Source organism: Salvelinus sp. IW2-2015, unplaced genomic scaffold (genome assembly GCF_002910315.2).
Source record: "Salvelinus sp. IW2-2015 unplaced genomic scaffold, ASM291031v2 Un_scaffold1827, whole genome shotgun sequence".
Taxonomy (NCBI): Eukaryota; Metazoa; Chordata; class Actinopteri; order Salmoniformes; family Salmonidae; genus Salvelinus; species Salvelinus sp. IW2-2015.
The window spans coordinates 130,131-152,095 of record NW_019943198.1 but is presented as its reverse complement, the minus strand read 5'-3'; the positions used below and the strand labels follow the sequence as shown (position 1 = coordinate 152,095).

At 47.6% G+C, this 21,965-nt stretch overlaps 2 protein-coding genes across 6 annotated transcripts in view; one reads left to right on the top strand and one right to left on the bottom strand.

Annotated features, from left to right (window-relative positions):
• The window catches only part of LOC112072119 (FYVE, RhoGEF and PH domain-containing protein 6-like), a 16,513-nt gene extending 11,947 nt beyond the window's left edge, over positions 1 to 4,566 (bottom strand). Inside the window, exon 1 of the mRNA XM_024139542.2 lies at positions 4,286 to 4,566. Within this exon, the coding sequence (XP_023995310.1) occupies positions 4,286 to 4,295 (10 nt within the window). The 5' untranslated portion in view covers positions 4,296 to 4,566. The remainder of the gene's footprint in view (positions 1 to 4,285) is intronic.
• A 122-nt stretch (positions 4,567 to 4,688) lies between these two features.
• On the top strand, positions 4,689 to 21,465 carry vezt (vezatin, adherens junctions transmembrane protein). Of its 5 annotated transcripts, XR_011476091.1 has the most exons (14): positions 4,693 to 4,822; positions 5,186 to 5,268; positions 6,512 to 6,649; positions 9,965 to 10,054; positions 10,197 to 10,381; positions 10,552 to 10,836; positions 11,356 to 11,514; positions 11,766 to 11,913; positions 16,752 to 17,101; positions 17,765 to 17,958; positions 18,382 to 18,482; positions 18,605 to 18,812; positions 18,925 to 20,560; positions 20,599 to 21,465. XR_011476091.1 is itself a non-coding variant. In XM_024139539.2 (13 exons), exons 2-13 carry the CDS (start codon positions 5,227 to 5,229, stop codon positions 19,482 to 19,484), a joined length of 2,448 nt encoding a protein of 815 aa, XP_023995307.1. In that variant the 5' UTR covers positions 4,693 to 4,822; positions 5,186 to 5,226; the 3' UTR covers positions 19,485 to 21,465. The 5 variants fall into 5 exon arrangements, 4 of the variants coding, with proteins under 4 accessions (XP_023995308.1, XP_023995306.1, XP_023995307.1 ...); XM_024139539.2 differs by having other exon boundaries at positions 11,368 to 11,514; positions 18,925 to 21,465; XM_024139537.2 differs by having other exon boundaries at positions 18,925 to 21,465.
• Positions 21,466 to 21,965: the final 500 nt, after the last annotated feature.

Below are 21,965 nucleotides of genomic sequence, written 5' to 3'. Positions count from 1 at the left end.
ATAGGCGGCGGAACATAACAACGTGACAACCCAAAAACCACAGGGTGTCAAGTGTAAGAAAGAAAATATACCTCAGCCTACAAACACACGTAACAAAATAAAGACAAAACAAAGGAAATAAAGGTCAGAACGTGACAGTACCCCCCAAAGGTGCGGACTCCGGCCGCAAAACCTGAACCTATAGGGGAGGGTCTGTGTGGGCGTCTGTCCGCGGTGGTGCTCTGGCGCGGACGTGGACCCCACTTCACCACAGTTTTTGTCCGCCTCCTTAATAACCGCCCCGTGCCCTTACGAGCGCGCTGGACAGATGGGCAGCTCAGGCGGCGCTGGACAGACGGGCGCACCTGTAGGGAGGAGACGGAGAGACAGCCTGGTGCGTGGGGCTGCCACAGGACCCACCAGGCTGGGGAGACCTACAGGAGGCTTGGTGTTAGGAGGAGGCACCTGAAGGACCGGGCTGTGGGGGAGCACTGGAGCTTTGGTGCGCAGCCTTGGCACCACTCCCCCAGGCTGGATAACTACTCTAGCCCGGACCCTCCAGAGTGCAGGCACAGGTTGAACCGGGCTGTGGGTAAGCACTGGAGATCTAGTGCCTACTACGCGCACCTCTCCCTTAGGCTTCACTCCCACATTTGCCCGGCACGAGCGAAGCGCAGGCATAGGACACACTGCACCCTCCCAGCGCCCCGGAGACACAGCACGCAGAGCCGGCGCAGGATACCCTGGACCGAAACGGCGTACCGGAGACCAGACACGCTGAGCAGGCACCTTACGCCCTGGCTGGATGCCCACACTCGCATGACACTTTCGGGGGGCTGCCCTATAGCGCACCGGGCTATGGGCACGTACTGGCRACACCATGCGCTTAACCGCATAACACGGTGCCTGACCAGTAACGCGCTGCTTATAATAAGCACGAGGAGTGAGCTCAGGTCTGCTACCTGGCTTAGCCAYACTCCCCGTGTGCCCTCCCCCCCAAAAAAWWTTGTGGGCTGCCTCTCGTACCTGTCGAGCTGCCGTGCTGCCTCCTCATATCGCCGCCGCCTCCAGCTCTGCTTTGGGGCGGCGATATTCCCCAGCCTGTGCCCAGGGTCCTTCTCCGTTTAAAATCTTCTCCCATGTCCAGGAGTCCTGAGTTCTGCTGCTGTCCTTTACCACGCTGCTTGGTCCGGTTTTGGTGGGTKTTTCTGTATGAGTGTTTGTTGCCACACGGTACTGTTTCGGTTTCGTTCGTTTCAYGTTTATTGTTTTTGTATTTTGTACTCCATCACTCTCCTTGGTCAAATAGCCTTTACACAGCCTGGAGGTGGATTTTGGGGCATTGTCCTGTTGAAAAACAAATGATAGTCCCATTAAGCCCAAACCAGATGGTATGGCATATTGCTGCAGAATGCTGTGGTAGCCATGCTGGTTAAGTGTGCCTTGAATTCTAAATAAATCACTGACAGTGTCACCAGCAAAGCACCCCAACACCATCACACCTCCTCCATGCTTCACGGTGGGAACCACACATAAGGAGATCAAAACGTTCACCTACTCTGCGTCTCACAAAGACACAGCGGTTGGATTTAACATTTGGACTCATCAGACCAAAGGACATATTTCCACTGGTCTAATGTTCATTGCTCGTGTTTCTTGGCCCAAGAAAGTCTCTTCTTATTATTGGTGTCCTTTCGTAGTGGTTTCTTTGCAGAAATTCGACCATGAAGGCCTGATTCACACAGTCTCCTCTGAACAGTTGATCTTGAGATGTGTCTTACTTGTACTCTGTGAAGCATTTATTTGGGCTGCGATCTGAGGTGCAGTTAACTCTAATGAACTTATCCTCTGCAGCAGAGGTAACTCTGGGTCTTTCTTTCCTGTGGCGGTCCTCATGAGAGCCAGTTTCATCATATCGCTTGATGGTTTTTGCGACTGCACTTGAAGAAACTTTCAACGTTTTTGAAATTTTCCGGATTGACCTTCATGTGTTAAAGTAACGATGGACTGTCGTTTCTCTTTGCTTACTTGAGCTGTTCTTGCCATAATATGGACTTGGTCTTTTACCAAATAGGGATATCTTCTGTATACCACCCCTACCTTGTCACAACACAACTGATTGGCTCAAATGCATTAAGGAAAGAAATTCCACAAATTAACTTTTAACAAGGCACACCTGTTAATTTAAATGCATTCCAGGTGACTACCTCATGAAGCTGGTTGAGAGAATGCCAAGCGTGTGCAAATGTAACGTCAGGTGAATGATGGGTGTAGAGTCAGGCGCAGAGAGAGCAAAAGTATTACGGGGACAAAACGCTTTAATGTCCACAGCATAAAACAGGAACAGGTACAAAAGGGTGACGCCAAAACACAGGCGCAAAACAACCCACAGACCACTGTTTAAATTAAGCTGGACAGCGAAAATCCCACAATCCAATAATCCACTCACGACGTAAAACATGAACACACAAAAATAAGCCCGCACAAACACTAGCGGGCGAAACTAACCTAAATAGTACCCCTCCCAAAACCCCAACAAGAAACAGGTGAAAACAATTAGACAGACATAAACGAAAAGGAAAAAKGGATCGGTGGCAGCTAGTAGACCGGCGACGACGACCGCCGAGTGCCACCCGAACGGGAAGGGGAGTCACCTTCGGTAATATTCGTGACAGCAAAGCTGTCACCAAGGCAAAGGGTGGCTACTTTGAAAAATKTGTTTAACACATTTTTGATTACTACATGATTCCATATGTGTTATTTCATAGTTTTGATGTCTTCACTATTATTCTACAATGTAGAAAATAGTAAAAATAAAGAAAACCCTGGAATGAGTAGGTGTGTTCAAACTTTTGATTGGTACTGTATGTAAGAAATGTGTTATTGAAATCAAAAGACTACTAATATTACAGAGCAAGCCGCAAAGCTTCATATGACACCAACTTTTGCTAAATTGCACCTACAGATGAAACATTATGGAGTCTTAAAGGATAAGGGGGAAAAAAAAATGTTGGTTTAGGTCAAAAAGTCACAAATATTCCAACTTCAATTCATTTTTTCTCAATTATGCTTTAAGATACAAATGTCGAATATATGTCAACAATTGTATGGATTACATTTCGTGAAAATCGCCCAAATCGTGGTATTCATTTTATTTTGTTCTAGTTTGTTGAGGAATCACCCAACAGTCTTCTAGCTTGGTATTTCGCTATTAACATTTCCGTTTTTTCAGACCTTAGGTTCTGTGAATTGTGGGAGAACCATTGCGGTGACTGGAGTTTTCTGGCTTGTTTATTTTCGGTGGAGAAAATGTGTTCTCAGCTTCAATGGCACCAACCCAAGTAGAATCCCGTGTCACCTCGCTGCATGCGTCCTTGTCCTAGTCTGTTCACTCTGGTTCAAAATGTTTTCGAATCTTTTGCTGAGTATGACCTGAACGATTTCATTGCACTGACTGATTCTGAAGTTGGCTGTGTGTGTTGTGAAATATGTGCGTCCTATATGCTATCCATAATGAGATGGCCAAAAGGATATGGCCTCGTTTTCTGCTCGACTGGGCTGGATCAGGGCTACTGACTGGCCGGGCGAGTGCTACACCACGAGAAGCGGTGTCACGGAGCGGATGTGCATGAAGCCTGAATGACCCTCTAGATACTCATGGAAAAATCTGTAAACTTCAGTGCCAAATCCCCTTTGCCTCAACGTATTGAAAAGTCATCGGTTTAGTGGTTGACAATCGCTGCTTTAAGTTATATAACCACGTTTGAAAGTTTGAAAAAAATCAATTGCGCATCTGACTGCATCAAAACAGGAGGACAGATGTTACACAAAGGAGCTGAATGTATCTGCCCTCTCATACACGCTCTCTTTCTCTCTTCGCATTTGGCTGATACATCAATTGTGTTGCATGTACTCTTGTTGGAGTATTCTAACCAGAATGACTGTTCTCCCTAAATCATGAGCGGGTGGAAACTGCTCATCTTTGCCACTACTACGCCTTCGGAGAGGTAACGTTATCATTATGAAAAACAGTCATTACAATGTAATAACCTGGGGATCCTAAATCATGAGCGGGTGAAAACTGCTCATCTTTGCCACTACGCCTTCGGAGGTAACGTTATCATTATGAAAAACAGTAATTACAATGTAATAACCTGGAAAAGCTGAGCTATGTTGCTGCAAAAGTAACATAACTTAAATGTTTTTGCTTTTCTGGATTTGCTTGGTAAAACTCTTAACTGCAAACGCACTCAAATAAACTGCTTTGTCGACTAAATGCAACTACTTAGCCATCCAGGAAACAAACCTGTGCTCATGACTCCCGACTTGCTCCTTTCTTTACTCCATGAGTAAACTTGCTTTCAATGGAACGGCACGGAATTTCGTGAATTTTCTTTTTCATGCCCCATTGTCAGTCAGTCTCAAAGAACACCAGGTAAACAACATAAAAATAAACAAAATGTAGCTTATATCACCGACTGAAACGTGAATAAACTGTTTCCTCTAGTCCCCCTTTTTCCAGTTTTCTGGAGTTTCGTCCAAGGCGCTGTTTCCTTCCCTTGCTCCCGGCTGAGGACGTTGCATTTCCCCGCGTGACCACTGGAGGAATCCTGTCGCTACTGCTCGAACACCCAGGTTCACGAGGAAGCGTTGGGCGATTTGGATTGTGGGAAGTGTTGTTTTGCCGAGGAGTTTGTTTTGTGCGGCTAACAGGGGCTAGCAACTGCTTCAAATGTTCACTTCTTGTCGTTTATAAACGACTACAATCCCAGAATGCGTAACGGTTGGATATCGATGGCAGAGAGCAATGACTGAGGAGTTTGATGAAGATGTGGTATTTGAGGTTTGTGTTTTTATTCAGGCACATATGTTCCGTTAACGCGTAGTGCAGTGTGTCAAGCCCGAGTTTGTATAGGTTTTCTGATTCATTCTGCGTGATGAAATTGGCGTGGTTTACCAGACTGTCAGAGTAGCTTGCTCGCTAACGTTAGCTAGCTTATTAGCATGGCCATGAGAAACGTTTACCCATTGGCGTTTACACACCCCTGTTATGCGTAGAGACATAAATCCGAGCTAAATTGGCCGTGTAGCCTAGCCAATCCTGCCTGACTGCTAAGAAGCTTTTGTTATCATGGGGCAGTGTGCTGTTTCATCATCATAGCTGGCGTGGAGAGTGTGTGTCTGATCGGTGCTTTATGCGACATAGGAAGGGAATAACGTTAGCTGTTCGAAACATCTGACAGCCTGATGTGTCAACATGTGCGCCGCCGATACCGTCCGATCATGCAAGTGAGTAACTTTAGCCCATCATGTCATGCTTGGATCGGGGTGTGTATTATAGGTGGATCTATCAAGGTAGGCAAATGGCTTTCTATCCAGATGTAGAAGCACGGAGATGTTTCGTTTTCTCTCATCCTACGGATGAGGAGCGTCCGCAGCTGGTTGGAAATTGGGTCAGGTGTCTCCTTGGTAAAATTGGAGCATAAAATTGGTTATTTTTTCTTAATTGTGGGCAAATTGTTGTTATGCCAGTGCCGAGTGCCAGTACGTTGTTCTAGGGGCAAACAGAGGAGAGGTAGAGATCAAAAGGCCCACTTTGCTGCTGCACATCTCTCTATTGTAGGGAGATTGAGGTGGGAGTCTGACCTGGGATGCTGTCATGCAGGACAGTGATTTGCTCATCCCTGCTGGCAACAGACACACGCACACACTTCCAGTCAGTCCCACTTTAAGCTGAGCTTTAACACTTGATCGTGATGAACGCTCTTTTATGCAAGGATTTTAGATTATTGTGTTTGTTTAATTCCATCGCTGGATTGAAATAATGGACTTTGGAGCAGATTAGGTGTAAGAAACGGGTATTGAAAGAGGCAAGATGCTTAGGGCCAGGGGGAGGTTTAGGGATGGGTTGTACACATACATGGGGTGTTCTGTTCTCTTCTAGGCTTTTAACATTAGCATATCTTTGCTCAGCGGAAGTTTAGCCCTTAGCTAACTCGTCCCATGTTTCCAAAAACCATAGCTAATCCATAAAAAGCAAGCAGCTGCACACAGTAATACAATTAGTTGCCCATGGTGACCAAGACTTGAGCAGAGAGAATAGATTATTTCCTTTTCTAGTTTGTCATCTGAGTGGCTGTTGTGCCCGCAGCATCAAGGTCTCTGTGTTTATGTATGGAAGTCAAGTGTGAAAGAGCGTGACTGAAATCTGCATGGATTGCAAGGCGAATGGGAGAGAGGGTGGAGAATGAGCGTATGATTCCAGACGGTAATTGGAACGTAACGCTACAGCAGACCAGGGATCGTCTTCCTGCCACTTGCAGTGCTGGCTGGGTTGTGACACTTCTAAGAATAGCTGCCTGTATATTGGGAAATCTGTAACAGAGAATTGGGAAGAGCAGGAACAAAAGCTGATATTTGTCTAAATCTCTCTCTCCTCCACCATCCTCCTTCTACCCTCTTTTTTTCTCTTCCCCCTCTCTCTCTCTTTATCTCTCTCTCTCTACACACTCTCCCCTCTCTCTCTTTCCAGAACTCTCCGCTCTTCCACTACCTGCAGGATCTAGGACACACAGACTTTGAGGCGTGTCCCACAGTGTCTCAGGAGGACGAGTGTGGAGGAGGAGAGGGGGGGACGACCTCTCTCCAGGACAGCCTGTCCAAACCCACAGTGAGTGACCCCCCCCCCACACACACACAAACACACCCATCACTGCTACCATAAGGAACCCCCACTATGATCGCATAGCCTTGGGGTGTTGTATGTGTGCTTGACCAACTCCCTGTACATTCATGCAGGCAGACAGAAAGTAATTACATCTGCTATTGATTCCAAACAATGAAACATATCACACACACTCACTCACTCCTTCACACTCATACACGGCTGGCAGACAGACAAGACAGGGATCATGGAGGAAAGAGAGCAACAGATTCAGAGCAAGGTATTTGTCTGTTCTACACACACGCACACACACTACTGTCCCCTATTCCAGGGATAGGCTCTGTCTATTTGGTCACATTTCTCTATTAGTGCTGAGGGGAATTCCTAGTCCTGTTTAGGAAACTCTGTAAAAGGAAAAGTCTTTCTGTCCTCTCTCTCGCGCTCTCTCTCTCTCGTGCTCCCTCTTTCTAGCGCTCCCTCTCTCTCGCGCTCCCTCTCTCTCTCTCGCTCGCTGATTCACTGGGGCTGAATTAGATTACTGATATCTGGAGTGCATTAAAGTCTTCTACGGTCATGCTGTTGTGTGTTAGTGTGTACATGTATTTGTCCGACCTTGTTTTTACTTGTGTGAACATGTGTATGCCTCTGTGGTGTGAGTGGCTTGTGTGATATGTACTGTATTATACATATGCACAATCATAGCGCTTTGCTAATAATACCCAGCTACTGTACAGCATGCAGTCATTTAAATAACACTTTAGAGCCCTCAAGCAATGTTTGAAACATCTTGAACACACCCCTGTTTCTATGTAGGGGGAGGTTCTGGCCAGCGCGTGGTCACATGACTGAGTGCATTCCTTTTCCTGTTTCTGTATTTTTTTCCCTGTGTGGGACAGGAAATGATGTCACATTAGCCTCCTCTGGGAACACTCCGTCCGTCCGTGTCATGCTTCCTCTCTGAGAGCCTGTTATTCGGAGGAGCGTTTGGGAATTATTCTCATAGAGGACTCATCATGGATATAACCCGTTTAAACATGGACGTTGACATTGTTATTGCCATCATCCACCATTTTCAACTAGTCAAGTAGTCAACTGGATGGGGATTTCTATGGGTTAATGGCAAAGATATGGTTATTCCTTGTCCAACATCCTGTAGCCCAGATAGAGATTGTGTGTGTGTGTGTGTGTGTGCGTGCGCGCGCGCTAACATGGACGATTGCCTGGTGTATATTTGATTTCCAGACAGTCAGAGGCCAACACTGGTTATCTGCTCCTGTTTAGCACACACTGGGCCTGTTTAGCACACACTGGGCCTGAAAATCCTCCACATTTGTGAATGAAATAGGATTTCCAAAATGTTTGATGGCACGTGGGGCACATTGATGTTATTTTACAGAACTAAATGTCACACTAGACCAGAGCATTGTATGACATCAAATGAGGTTAGTAAGGAGAGAGGGGGAGGAATATGGGAATCTGTCAGTGTGCCATCTGAATAAAAGGTTCTTTATGCCACAATTTCCTGCTGATTCTACCAATGGGAATGTATATATATGTTGCCTTTTTGCATGTGTCATGTCAGATAAGTCACGACGAGACAGCTAACTGAAGAGAGCGAAGGCAAGACAAGGTCAGTTGAAGTTTATTGGCAATAAAAACTTCACCGCCAGCCTGCCTAGTCTCCTCTTTCAAATCCTGGAGTCATAAGAGAGTGAGATGGAGAGAAGATCAAGCGTTGAGGATTGTTTTATGGCAATATGGATATAAGATTTAGAACACATACATAAATGTCACACTCTCTTCCTCTCCCTCTTTCACTCTCCCTACACTCTCTACACACACACACGTCTTTGCAGAGTCTTTTTTCCATTCTCTCACACGGCAGACGGGGAGSACAAAGACTCGGGAATGTTCCCCTGGGTGACGCCAGTGGCATACTAAAGAGTAGGACCAGGAAATGAACTGTACTTACTAGTGATGTGTTGGTTGTTTGTGTCACTGTGTTTGCATTCCGCTGTCTGTGTGTTTTTCTGTGTGGCCCGTCTCTGTCTCCTGCCTTAATGTTTGGATGGGGAATATGAGATTGAGATGAGTGAGTAGTAGAGAATGAAAACGCCTACATGGGCCTCCCCTTTCACGACTAACACACACTACCCTTTCCCTGGGGGGTGGTTTCGTAACCATGTTCTGTTCCTGCTGTTGTTGGTTGTTCAGTGTAGCGTGAACACCCAGTCCTGCAGCTCAGACTCAGACCCATAATCAATAGCCCTGCAGCCTACTGGCCAATAACACACTGTGTCCCAATCTCCCAATAACAGTCATTCAGGGTAGAAAACACACCCAAGCCAGTCTGGATCAATAGTAAGGGTGAAGTTGCCCGTAGACGCTGATCTTGATTCAGTTTAGCATTTTCCACACTAATGGTTAATGTTAGRATTGGGAGAGGGTGAGCTGATCCTAGACCTGTACAGAGTGGAAACTTCTTCATGAACAACTGTAGCCTGGCTGGAACACTGAATCCCTACAGGCCTGGGTCAAAAATAGAGCACTATATATAGGGAATAGGCTGCCATTTGGGCCTGAAATATGCCTCCTTAGTGGTGATGTTGTCTGATACTGATAGTACCAATGACTGTATGGGATAGTACTGCTACTTTCCCCAAGGGATAGAAAATACTGGGAGGAAAATAAGCTATTCTCATCACTAGATTGTGTGACTCGCTGTAGGCATTTTAATTCATTCACTCTTCACACTATTATGGCTAAATGAAGGGGATCAGGATTTCTAATATAGATATTTGGGAGAATTGTTTAGTTAATAGCAGCATATCAAATTGTACAATTTAGTTGGAATGCTTATAATTACTCTGTTCGTTTGCTAGTGATTAGAATATAATTCTGTTTACTTTGTTTGTTTACAGTGAATCTCCTATTGGAGCCTGGCAGACTATCAACTAGGGGGGAATGGAGGGTGTTTGTGTGTGTAGGAGTGTGTTGGGGGGGGGAGTACACACACACACACACAATCAATCACCCATTGTTGGTGTCTTAAAGAGCCTGTTTCCTGGGATATGCCCTGGAATGAAGAAATGTTTCTTAGGAATGTGGCCTCTGTGTGTGTCTGTTATGAGCATTATTTGTGGTTGATGGCCAGAGCTCATTCCCCAGTTTGCTCTCACAGATGTAGTAGGCTGTGTTGTCTGCTGTTAGTATGAAGGATGTGTGACTTATTCATTTGCAGAATTATGCCCGGTTGATTACTTTGTTCTCCTTATTAGCTCCAGTCTCTTCCCCACCTGACCCATCCTCTGTTATTGGCAGGGACGACGTCTATGGAGATTGGCTGATGCCTTGTGGAGGCGGAGCCCRTTCCACCAGGCTGCCTCTGCCCATAGGCTGGAGCAGCAGCTGGTAAGGGTCACCATGGGACTAACCATAGAACTTTAAGTGACTTCATTCCAAAGACACATGTTCTTATATTCTTTCTCTCTGTGTCCTCTTCTCTCTTCCTCTCCCTCCATCCCTCTTTCATTCTCTCTCTCCTTCCCTATAGGACTGTGTGTTTGGCCAGTACACGGTGCGGTGTATCCTGGACCAGGATGTGTTGCTCCAGGAGGATGTGGAGCTGATTGAGCTGTTAGACCCCAGCCTGCTCACCCTGGGCGCCTCGCCCTCCGGCTCACCCAGACGAGACAACTCCCTGCCCTGCCCGCGCCTCCTCGCCTCACCCTCGCAATGGTACGCCCCAAACACAGATCCTAACATAGTCACACACACACACATAAATATCTACATGTTCACACAGCAGACACTAACATTCCATCTCTTTCTGTTTTGGTTTTCTTTCTTTCTCTCTTTCTTTCTCTTTCTTTCTCTCTCTTTCTCTCTTTTTCTCCTCTCTCTCTCAGGGACGTAGCAGTGCTGGTGGGCCTGGCTGCAGTGTTACTAGGCCTGTCCTCTCTCTCTGACGGGGCCTGGTCTCTGGCTGTGATCCCGTGGTGTGCTGCAGTCATGGGCTGGGTGGGGCTGCGAGGGGCGGGGCTGTGGAGACAGGGGAGGATGCAGAGGACAGCACACGCCCAGGCCTCCGAGCTGCAGACCATGGTGCTGAACAGTAAGGCTCTGACCAGCCTGGCCCGCAAGTCCCTGAGACTACTACAGGAGACAGAGGTCATCTCTCGAGGGTTCACCCTGTAAGTGGACCATTTGATCTACTATCTATCTACTTCATCCATAGTGGTAGTGTGCATCCTCACCTTCCTACTCATGTTGTAAGTGTGCATGCTAACTCTGCTGTGAGTCACATACTCTGTCCCTAACGTTACTGTCCACTTTCACCCACTAGCACTTTCATCTACCCAACTATAAGGTTAGCACTTAGGCTAGTACCTATTATTATCTTAGTTTATCATTACCTGAAAGGCCCACTTTTTACCTTTCCTTGCCTGTCCCACAGCCCGTTCCTCCCCACCCTATTCTCTGTTTCACTGTTCAGTTTCTGTAGTATTGTCGGTAGGACAGCATTGTAACTGTATTCATCTTTGTTTGTTTTGTGATAGCATTTTGTCATAACCGTGTCGTATGTTGTTAGCCTGTACTGTTGTGTCTCAGTCATAAATGTGTTATTAGCATGTTGTTAGCATGTCGTGTTGCGTGTGCTTCCCTGCCTTTCTGGGACGTCTGCACAGTTGTATCACATTTCACTTGTCAAGTCTGCTCGACAGGGTGAGTGCGGCCAGCTCCTTTAGTAGGGCGGGGCTGGGGGCGGGGCCACGGGGGCAGCAGTTGATTGGCCTGCGGAAGGCGGTGTATCGTGTGCTCCRCTCGGCCTTCAGAGCCTCCCGCCGAGCCACCTGCCACATGCTCAAAGCATATCCTCCACGCACACACACTCAGAGAGGAAAAGGTGTTAATTTTCAAATAGAGAGGGGATATTGCCAGACTCAACTTATGCAGGAATTAAACAATGCAAGCACTAAATATTGATTTCTACCAGTAACCCTTTGGTGTTATACTTGAGTGAATGTGTGTTAGAGGATATATTCTGTTTGACCAATTTGGCAGGTAATTTAGTATATGAGTGTCAATCTGTGAGCTGATGGGCTCCTTAACTAGTACCCACGTACCCCCTGAACTCTGAGATCGACAATGTGACCAACTACGTGTCTGCGGTGCCTCTGAAGGAGCTGGGGATGGGCCTGGGGACAGAGCACCTAACTGACGAGGAGGCACAGGAGCTCACCGATGACTACAGCCTCCCTGCCCTCAAGGTAAGATCCACCTACCTGAACCACGAGAGAGAGAGAGAGAGGGACGTTAGGAAGGAAGGAAGATGAGATTGGGTTAGATTTGGGATAGAGAACTTACTTTTATATAGATAGCGAGTCCGACGAGAAGGATTTCCTGCTTTCACTGGAACAGGCACAGATCCACGCCTTTTGCGTGAAGAAAAGACGCCGGAAAAGGGGACGCAGATCGGGGATCCATCTGAGAACCCGGAGGCGAGTGAGTAAACTCCCAATGCCTTCCATTCTCCTTGCTAACGTGCAATCGTTAAAAAATAAAATTGATGACATATTATTAAGATTATCCTACCAACGGGACATTAAAAACTGTAACATCCTATGTTTCACGGAGACAAGGCTGAACGAAGAAACAGACAATATAGAGCTGGCGTGATTTTCCATGCACCGGCAGAAAAGAGACGCTACCCCATGGTAAGACGAGGGGTGGGGGTGTGTGTCTTTTTGTCAATAACAGCTGGTGCGCAATGTCTAATATTAAAGAAGTATCGAGGCATTGCTCGCCTGAGGTAGAGTACCTTATGATCAGTTGTCGACCACACTATCTACTAAGAGAGTTCTCATCTGTATTATTCGTAGCCGTAGACCGCTATCAACCAACTCTATAAGGCCATGGGCTCCTTAACTAGTACCCACGTACCCAAAGAAGAAAATGCTCACCCAGAAGCGGCACTCCTAGTGACCGGGGACTTTAATGCAGGTGAACTTAAATCAGTTTTACCAAATTTTTACCAGCATGTCACATGTGCAACCAGGGGGGGGGGGAATCCTAGACCACCTTTACTCCACACACAGAGATAAATACAAAGCTCTCCCCCGCCCTCCATTTGGCAAATCAGACCACAATTCTATCCTCCTGATTCCTGTTTACAAGCAAAAACTAAAGCAGGAAGTACCAGTGACTCGCTCAATACGGAACTGGTCAGATGACGCGGATGCTACACTACAGGCAGTGTTGCCAACTTAGCGACTCTGTCGCTTATTTAGCGAGTATTCAGACCCCTCTAGCGACACATTTTCAAAAAATCGACTAGTGACCTTTTCTGGTGTTATTGGAGACTTTTGGAGACTGACGTGAAAGCACATATCGCTCTTACTCTTCTCAACGAGCAGCTGGTGCTGCCGTGGGCCCCACCCCCGTCCCAAAGCACTCACAGGCGGCCCAGTCCTCGCGCAGCAGTCCCTCCCAGCTGCAGTCAGAGCAGGAGATGTTCACCCCTCCGCGTCCAGACTGCAAATGAATCGCGCATGCAGGAAGCCGCCGCTGGCTGATCCCGCCCTGGCTTACATTCAGGGCAGGATGTAAATGTAAAATGTTCTTTGTCTAAAATAAATCACTGCACAAAAATAAATCACTGCATTTGACTCACACAGCGCCAGTCACTTACTCACCTTGTCCACTGTGTGTGTGCCTCTCTGTGACATAAGCTAAACATCTAGCTGGCTAGCTCATCATGTCTCARTCTAAACTGTACACTCAAAAATACAGAAAGGAGTGGGAATCAAACCCTGAATTCAAAGGCTGGTTGAAGCCGTTTATTGGAGATGATACATGGGCATACTGCCTGTATTGTAAGGCTGATTTCTACGCCAAACTTAGTGATGTAAAAAAACACATGACAACTCAAAAACATACTCAAAAGGCAAAGCCTTATAACAGTTCCACCCAAAACAAGCTGCCATTTATGGTTAAAAAAATTCGCTCTGCAAAAAAGGCTGAGGCCACCATGGCATTAGCTATCACTGAACACTGTTCCATGCTGGCATGTGATCACATTGGAGAAGCATGTAGAGCTGCTTTCTCAGACTCCACTGCTGCTACCCACTTCAAAATGCACAGGACAAACAAAGTGCACAGAAATTATTAATGGTGTTCTAGCACCATACTTAATGAAAAAGTTGGTCGCAGATGTGGGTGACCAGCGTTTCAGCCTCCTCCTCAATGAGTCCACGGATGTAAGTGTTTCTAAGTACCTGGGGGTTGTGATAAGGTACTTTAGTGACACCAAGCAGACAATTGTATCAACATTTCTGGGGCTTGTTGAGTTGGAGGGAGGAGATGCCAAATCTATAGCCCGTGCTGTTGTGGCTTTCCTCGAAGTGTTGTCTTAAAAAAGAGAAACTCCTCGGAATAGCGACTGACAATGCCTCTGTTATGACGGGGATTAACAATGGGGTCCATAAAGTGCTGAAGGAGGAGTATGGACTCAAATATCTGGTTCTTATTCGCTGTGTGCCACTCTTTGCAGCTTGCTCATTTGTAGTTCTTAACATATTTAGGGTGTTTTTTACTCTTTTTTTTGTCTCTCCCACGGCATTATTCCTCTCTCCTACAGCATCCATCACAATTACATGCACATGGTCAATTATGCAAATTAGGTGATGGTGTCATTTAGCRACTTTTAGGACAGCCAATAGCTACTTTCCTTACWGAGGAGTTGGCAACACTGACTACAGRACTGTTTTGCTAGCACAGACTGGAATATGTTCCGGGATTCATCCAATGGCATTGAGTACTACACCACCTCAGCCATTGGCTTCATCAATAAGTGCATCGATGACGTCGTCCCCACAGTGACTGTACGTACATATCCCAACCAGAAGCCATGGATTACAGGCAACATCCGCATYGAGCTAAAGGGTAGAGCTGCCGCTTTTTCAAGGAGCGGGAGACTAATCCGGACACTTATAAGAAATCCCGCTATGCCATCAGATTAACCATCAAACAAGCAAACCGTCAATACAGGATTAAGATTGAATCCTACTACACCGGCTCTGACTCTCGTCCCTGTGCCCAAGGAAGCGAAGGTAACCTGCCTAAATGATTACCACCCCGTGGCACTCACGTCGGTAGCCATGAAGTGCTTTGAAAGGCTGGTCATGGCTCACATCAACAGCATCCTCCCGGACACCCTAGACCCACTCCAATTCGCATACCGCCCCAACAGATCCACAGATGACGCAGTCTCAATCGCACTTCACACCGCCCTTTCTCACCTGGACAAAAGGAACACCTATGTGAGAATGCTGTTCATCGACTACAGCTCAGCGTTCAACACCATAGTGCCCACAAAGCTCATCACTAAGCTAAGGACTCTGGGACTGAACACCTCCCTCTGCAACTGGATCCTGGACTTCCTGATGGGCCGCCCCCAGGTGGTAAGAGTAGGCAACGATACATCTGCCACACTGATCCTTAACACTGGGGCCCCTCAGGGGTGTATACTTAGTCCCTTCCTGTATTCCCTGTTCACCCACGACTGCGTGGCCAAACACAACTCCAACACCATCATTAAGTTTGCTGACTACACAACAGTGGTAGGCCTGATCACCGACAATGATGAGACAGCCTATTTGGAGGAGGTCAGAGAACTGGCAGTGTGGTGCCAGGACAACAACCTCTTCCTCAATGTGAGCAAGACAAAGGAGCTGATCGTGGACTACAGGAAAAGGTGGGCCGAACAGGCCCCCATTAACATCAACGGGGCTGTAGTGGAGCGGGTTGAGAATTTCAAGTTCCTTGGTGTCCACATCACCAACAAACTATCATGGTCCAAACATACCAAGACAGTCGTGAAGAGGGCACAACAACACCTTTTCCCCCTCAGGAGACTGAAAAGATTTGGCACGGCCCCCAGATCCTCAAAAGGTTCTACAGCTGCACCATCGAGAGCATCCTGACTGGTTGCATCACCACCTGGCATGGCAACTGCTCGGCATCTGACCKTAAGCCRCTACAGAGGGTAGTGCGTATGGCCCAGTACATCACTGTGGCAAAGCTTCCTGCCATCCAGGACCTATATTTTTTTACCATTGTTTAACTAGGCAAGTCAGTTATTTTTATTTTCAGTGGGTTAACTGCCTTGTTCAGAGGCAGAACGACAGATTTTTACCTTGTCAGCTTGGGGATTCGATCTTGCAACMTTTCGGTTACTAGTTCAACGCTCTARCCACTAGGCTACCTGCCGCACTATAATAGGCGGTTTCAGAGGAAAGMCCATAAAGTTTTCAGGGACTCCAGTCACCCAAGTTATAGACTGTTTTCTCTGCTACCGCACGACAAGCGGTACCGGAGCGCCAAGTCTAGGTCCAAAAGGCTCCTGAACAGCTTCTACCCCCAAGCCATTAGACTGCTGAACAATTCATAAAAATTGCCACCGGACAATTTACATTGACCCCCCCCCCTTGTACACTGCTGCTACTCGCTGTTTGTTTGTTACCTATGCATAGTCACTTCGCCCCCACCTACATGCACAGATTACCTCTTTGGATCTGTTGGGGCGGTATGCGGAATTGGAGTGGGTCTAGGGTGTCCGGGAGGATGCTGTTGATGTGAGCCATGACCAGCCTTTCAAAGCACTTCATGGCTACCGACGTGAGTGCCACRGGGCGGTAATCATTTAGGCAGGTTATCTTCGCTTCCTTGGGCACAGGGACTACGGTGGTACCGGTGCCCCCTGTATATAKCCTCGTTATTCTTATTGTGTTACTTTTTATTATTACTTTTTATTTTGGCTTACTTGGTCAATATTTTCTTCTTCTTGAACTGCACTGTTGGTTAGGGGCTTGTAAGTAAGCATTTCACGGTAAAGTCTACACTTGTTGTATTCGGCGCATGTGGCAAATAAAGTTTGATTTGATAGTGGAAGAAAGAGTAGAAGAGAAGCATGATGAGAAAGATAGAAGGAAGAGATCATTTAGATGCAGGTCGATTGGTGAAATGAGGGGCATTGTCAGAGTGCATTGTTGAAATGAGGGGCATTGTTAGCTACTCTGTTTGTCCCTGTGGGCTTGCCGTCCTCCAGGTGCTGTTCCAGTTGTGGGTGGGGCAGAGCTCAGAATGTTTCCGCCGATTGGCCCTGCTACTGTCACCACGACGACTGGAGGAGCCCAGGGAAGACTGGGTTAAAGGTGAAACTCCTCCTCCGCCCATACACCGCTCTGTTGCCACGGTGACACAGCCTCTCCACGGTGCCCTGGCCAGTTGCCTAGGCGACCTGCAGCGTAGCTACGAGTTCCACCGGTACTTTGAGACGCAGCATCGGACGCAGGGCTCGGACAGGGTGGGGCGCGCTCAACAGAAATGCAGAGAGCTCAACACACTGCACACGTCTGTACGCAGCCTGCAGCTGCATCTCAGGGCCCTGCTCAACGAGTGAGTCAAACCTAACCCTCCTAACCCTAACACCTGTTACTCTTTACCCTCCTCACCCCTCAGTCTAAAGGCGTCAGTATGCTTCAGTTAGGCTGGCGTGAAACAAACGAGAGTGCTCGCATACTCCCTTAATGGACCTTCGCTTGAAAAAAGAGGCAATAGTATTGTTTGTCCATTTTGGATGCCGTAGCCAGTATATACTTCCTCAAAATAGCCTGAATTAATGTAAGATAACTCAATAAATCTGTCATTAATTTTGACGWTTTTGCAGAGGAGATCTTAGTCACACAATTTTACATCTAACTAAGGTGTTTGGTGCAGTATTTCTCAATGGAAACAAGTTGTCTCTCGTTGAATGACAACAGAAACTTTATTGAAGAATCCCTACTGTTGACCAATCTCCGACGAAGGGGCGTAATACCGACTTCGGCTTGCCTTGAGAAAAAATGTTGTGTGCTGAAGTCCAAAACCAACTAAAGCGTCACAAAATGTAGTCATAATATATGCACGAACTCGTCCGAACTGTTTCGGCTGGATAGCATGCGGACGCCTTTAGCCCCCTTTCCTTACCCCACTCACCCCATCATCCTCTCCTCACTCCCCCTCCCCTAACCCCTCCTCCCCTAACCCTCCCCTCATCTCACCTCCTCTTCCCCCCACTAGGATGATTATTCTGGAGGATGACCTGGAGAAGCTGATGGTGACTAAGGAGGCGGTGGAGGTGACTGTGGAGGGCTACCAGGACCTCCAGGAGCGTCTCGGCCACCTCCAGCCCCACATGCAGGCCAGCGCCGGATGCTGGGAGGACACCGTGGGCCAAGTGGAGCGCATGCTGAGGAGAGCTAACACCTGCCCAGGTGAAGAACACACACTACCTTTATTAGGCTTAGATAGTTAACGCAGCTGACCAGTTGAGAGCTGACGGGCCCTGATATTGGGTCTGAATACTGGACCCCCCCCCCTCCCCAGGTTTCCATGGTTACAGTGGAAGGGTTATTTTTAGTCAGTACTTCCTCCCCCCCGCCCAGCCTAGAACCTATTCAGAGTCAGTGAGGAAGTGGCTCCTTCAAATATAGGATAAGAGCCAGACCGCGCAGGGAAGGGAGGGAACAATGGCCTAGTTTCACCACAGACTGTTTCAGCACATTTTAGAGGTCTACTCTTTGGGAGCAGGGAGCAAGTTGTGTACACACACACTCTATTTGAGTGTGTGTGTGTGTGTGTGTGTACACATACCTGTATGTGTGTGTAATAGGTTCTATCCATCCTTTCTCTTTCAGGAACTCCTGATGGTCCAGAGCAGTGTCTCCCTCCTGTGCCATGCACCCCTGCCCCAACCTACACCCTCATCCTGGACAGGGACCCCGTGCCTGAGGAGCAGGTACTGAACCTCACCACTCACTGTGGATCTACACACACACACACACAGACACACACACTCAACTAGGTGCCAGTAGTGTGTCTTTATGTGTAATGGGTCTTTTCTGCCCTCTGATTGGCCAGGAGCTGGAAGCGTACGTGTCGGACTCAGAGGATGAGAACGGGTGGGCGGGGTCGGTGGTTGACATGCTGTCTCCCGAGGAACGAGAGCGCCAGCGGCGGGAGAGGGAGGAGTCTCGGCGCGTCCTATCGGAGCTCAAAGCCGTGCTGGGCCAGCGGGCGTCCGAGGGCGAGAGGAGGAAGTGGAAACAGCTGCTCTTCAACGACCAAGGTCTCGCTCCGCCTACCCACAATGCACCTCTCTGCCTCTGCCGCTCCTTTAGTTCTCTGTCTCTTTCTCTCATTTCATGTGATCATTTAATGATGTTTCTTTTGTCTCCTAGCGGCCGTGATGCCTATCGTTTCCACGGAAACTTCTATAGAATATCAGATGCCCTCCGACCCATTGGACGCTCTGACCCTTGTGGGCGTAGCCAAACCAGGTGTCGCCGAGGGAAACCACCTATCGGAAGGGCTGAACGACGACGAGGAAGACTGGGTCAGGGACGAGCGCCCCCTCACAGAGGCAGAGGAAAAAGCACTTACAGAGTTCTGCTGTGGTGAGGCGGAGGAAAAGGGGGAGGAGGGTGAAGGTTGGGCTTCTGTCCCAGCCGGGACGGGCCAGGCGCGGCTCTACCAATACGACGGGCTGCCTGACGAGGGGGCGGRACTGAACGAGCCCGACCTATTGCAGCCCCGGGTCCCCGCCATCACGGTGATGGACAGGCTGACGGAACTACACGGCTCGGCAGCACTCAGCTTTAATTCTGCCCTCGCCGCCCAGGTGGCAGCACGTTCATACACCTTCGCCAACATGGAGGAGCAGACGTTTGGAGACAGCGGAGAAGAGGATGAGGGAGAGAAGCGTTCGCTGCCTGATGGACAGACATGTGAGAAGGACTAGAGTCTAAACCCTCCTGCTTTACGGAGCTTTAAACAGAATAGTTATGGACAGACAGGCTCCTGTATTTATGTCTGACCCCACTCCTGGGTTATTTATTGCGGCTGTCCGTTTCCTTGACTCCATGGGTCTCTGTCATGTCTTCATCGGTGTGTGTGTGTGTGTGCATGATTGGGTGAGTGCGTGCTTGTGAGTGAGAAAGCATTGTGTGTATGCGATGTCTGACTGTGTTTGTGAGTTTTAAGAAGAGCACTACACCACTTTATGTTACACTCCTCCACCCATGCGTCCATACTTTATTCACAATCCCCCTGTGGCCGCTCTCCTGTGCTACTCAGGTACCAGAACCACAAGACAAACTCTGACCTCACCGTCACAAGGTCTTCAGTTTAACCCTAAGGATCCCCTGTAGCTATTAGAGGCAGARAGACTTGGTTATAGCATCAAATACATTTTCTCTAACTATTGACCAGTACCTTTCCGTGGTATGTTAACGTTGCTCTAACAGTTTAGCATATTGATGTCTGGGTCAAAAAGCCTGATTTTAGCTAAATGATTATTATAATTTTGACCACATCACTCCCTATATGACTCCTGTATTGACAGGCAGAGTCTGATGTGTGGTTGCTCTGTTGAACGTGTGCACGGCAGCCCAGGGCAGAATGCTCAGGTACTGAATCACTGACCGAGGGCTGAATGTAAGATGTTTCTATACACACACACACACAGATGTTACTGCACACACACACACACACACACACACACACACACACAGATGTTACTGCACACACACACCACGCTGTAAAAGGGGAAGGAGAGGTACATTTCAAAGACAGCAGAGCAAAGCTATTTTATTACCACTGTTTTATTTCTGGTCTGCCTCTCTTAGTCTGCATTTCTACACACTCCCCGCCTCACTAGGAATGGCCCTATAACTGCAAAGATGTGTTGGCTAAAACACCTGTCACTCAACCTACAGCAACCAATGAGCAGACGGCGACGTCAGAGAGAAGGGTGGACATAGTTGACCTTGTAAAATGGACTAGCCTACCAGGTTTGGAAATATTTTTACATATTGTGTGTTGTTTTTATTTGAGAGCTGAATATGGTCAGGCAGTGGATTGCTGTGAAATGAAATGTATCCCCATCCACTAAAGAACCAAACACATTCACAGTGCTTATTTCCCCAATGGTCTCGTCAAGTGCTCATCTGATGAGGGGATGCTAACTGGGTGATTATTGAGGTAAAGTGTTGTACTACCTCATGCCACCCCTACTGCACCTACTATGAAATCTGTTCCGTGGGTGTCTGTAACTCCCTATCTACTACATGTATCTCAGATCTGAATTGTTTGTGTCAGAACGTTTTGGTTCTGTCTTGTGTACATCTGTAAATGTTTCCATGGAGATTGTACCACTGTATCTGGGGCGGCAGGTAGCCTAGTGGTTAGAGCGTTGGGCCAGTAACCGAAAGGTTGCTGGATAGTATCCCCGAGCTGACAAGGTTCAAATCTGTCGTTCTGCCCCTGAACAAGGCAGTTAACCCACTGTTCCCCGGTAGGCCGTCATTGTAAGTAAGATTTTGTTCTTAACTGACTTGCCTAGTTAAATAAAGGTTGCATTTAAAAAATATATAAAAAAATCTCTATCCCCTGTCTCAGCATCTGTGTTTCCATAACGCTCACTCACTAGAATGTGATCCAACTCTATTGATTTGGGGATTGAGTTTGGGACAGTTATTACAGAGTGTCCTGGAATGCTACTATCGTTGATTACAATTAATTAGCGTGATGATCGATGATGATGATCGAAGGACAGCATGTGCTTATTGACTGCACAGATGATTCCGCTTGTGTGTGTCCGGGGGTGTCTGACCTCCCCCACCATGTCTGTCTTGCCTTCCAGCCCTCCCCCATATGTCCCCTTCCTGAAGTGAGTTCTGTCCCTCCTACATTTCAGTTGTAAAATAAAATGCTATTCTGGAGCTGACTGTCTTTTGTCTCTCTCTTTTTAAATTGGTCTCTCTTTCTTTCTCTCAGCTGCCTGAGACTGACCCTAACCTCAGGGGGAAGGGGGTTAGGAGAGGAGTGGTAGGGGTGAGGGTCAGCGTAGTGTGAGGGTTACCTGCTCTTTTGTGGAGTCCCACATTTGTCTGACCTAGAACAGCTGGTGATCCCTGTAAGACCCTGACCCCAGCCTGCAGACACACACACACACACACACACACATATCTCTCACACATTTAGATGCATTTAGCTGTTGTAAATAGTCCCAGGTTAACTTCCTATACAATTAGTGTGTCTGTGTGAAATTGAAACCTCAAGGATCTGTCTTGAGGTAGACCAAACAGCCCCTCTAGCTTTATTATGTGTGTCCCTGTGGCAGTGTGTGTCCCAGTATCAGCCACCCTGTGAAACACAAACCCAATCAGTCCATGCTAGACAGGCTGCTAGAGAACAGAAAGAGAGAGGGCTGTCTGAGATA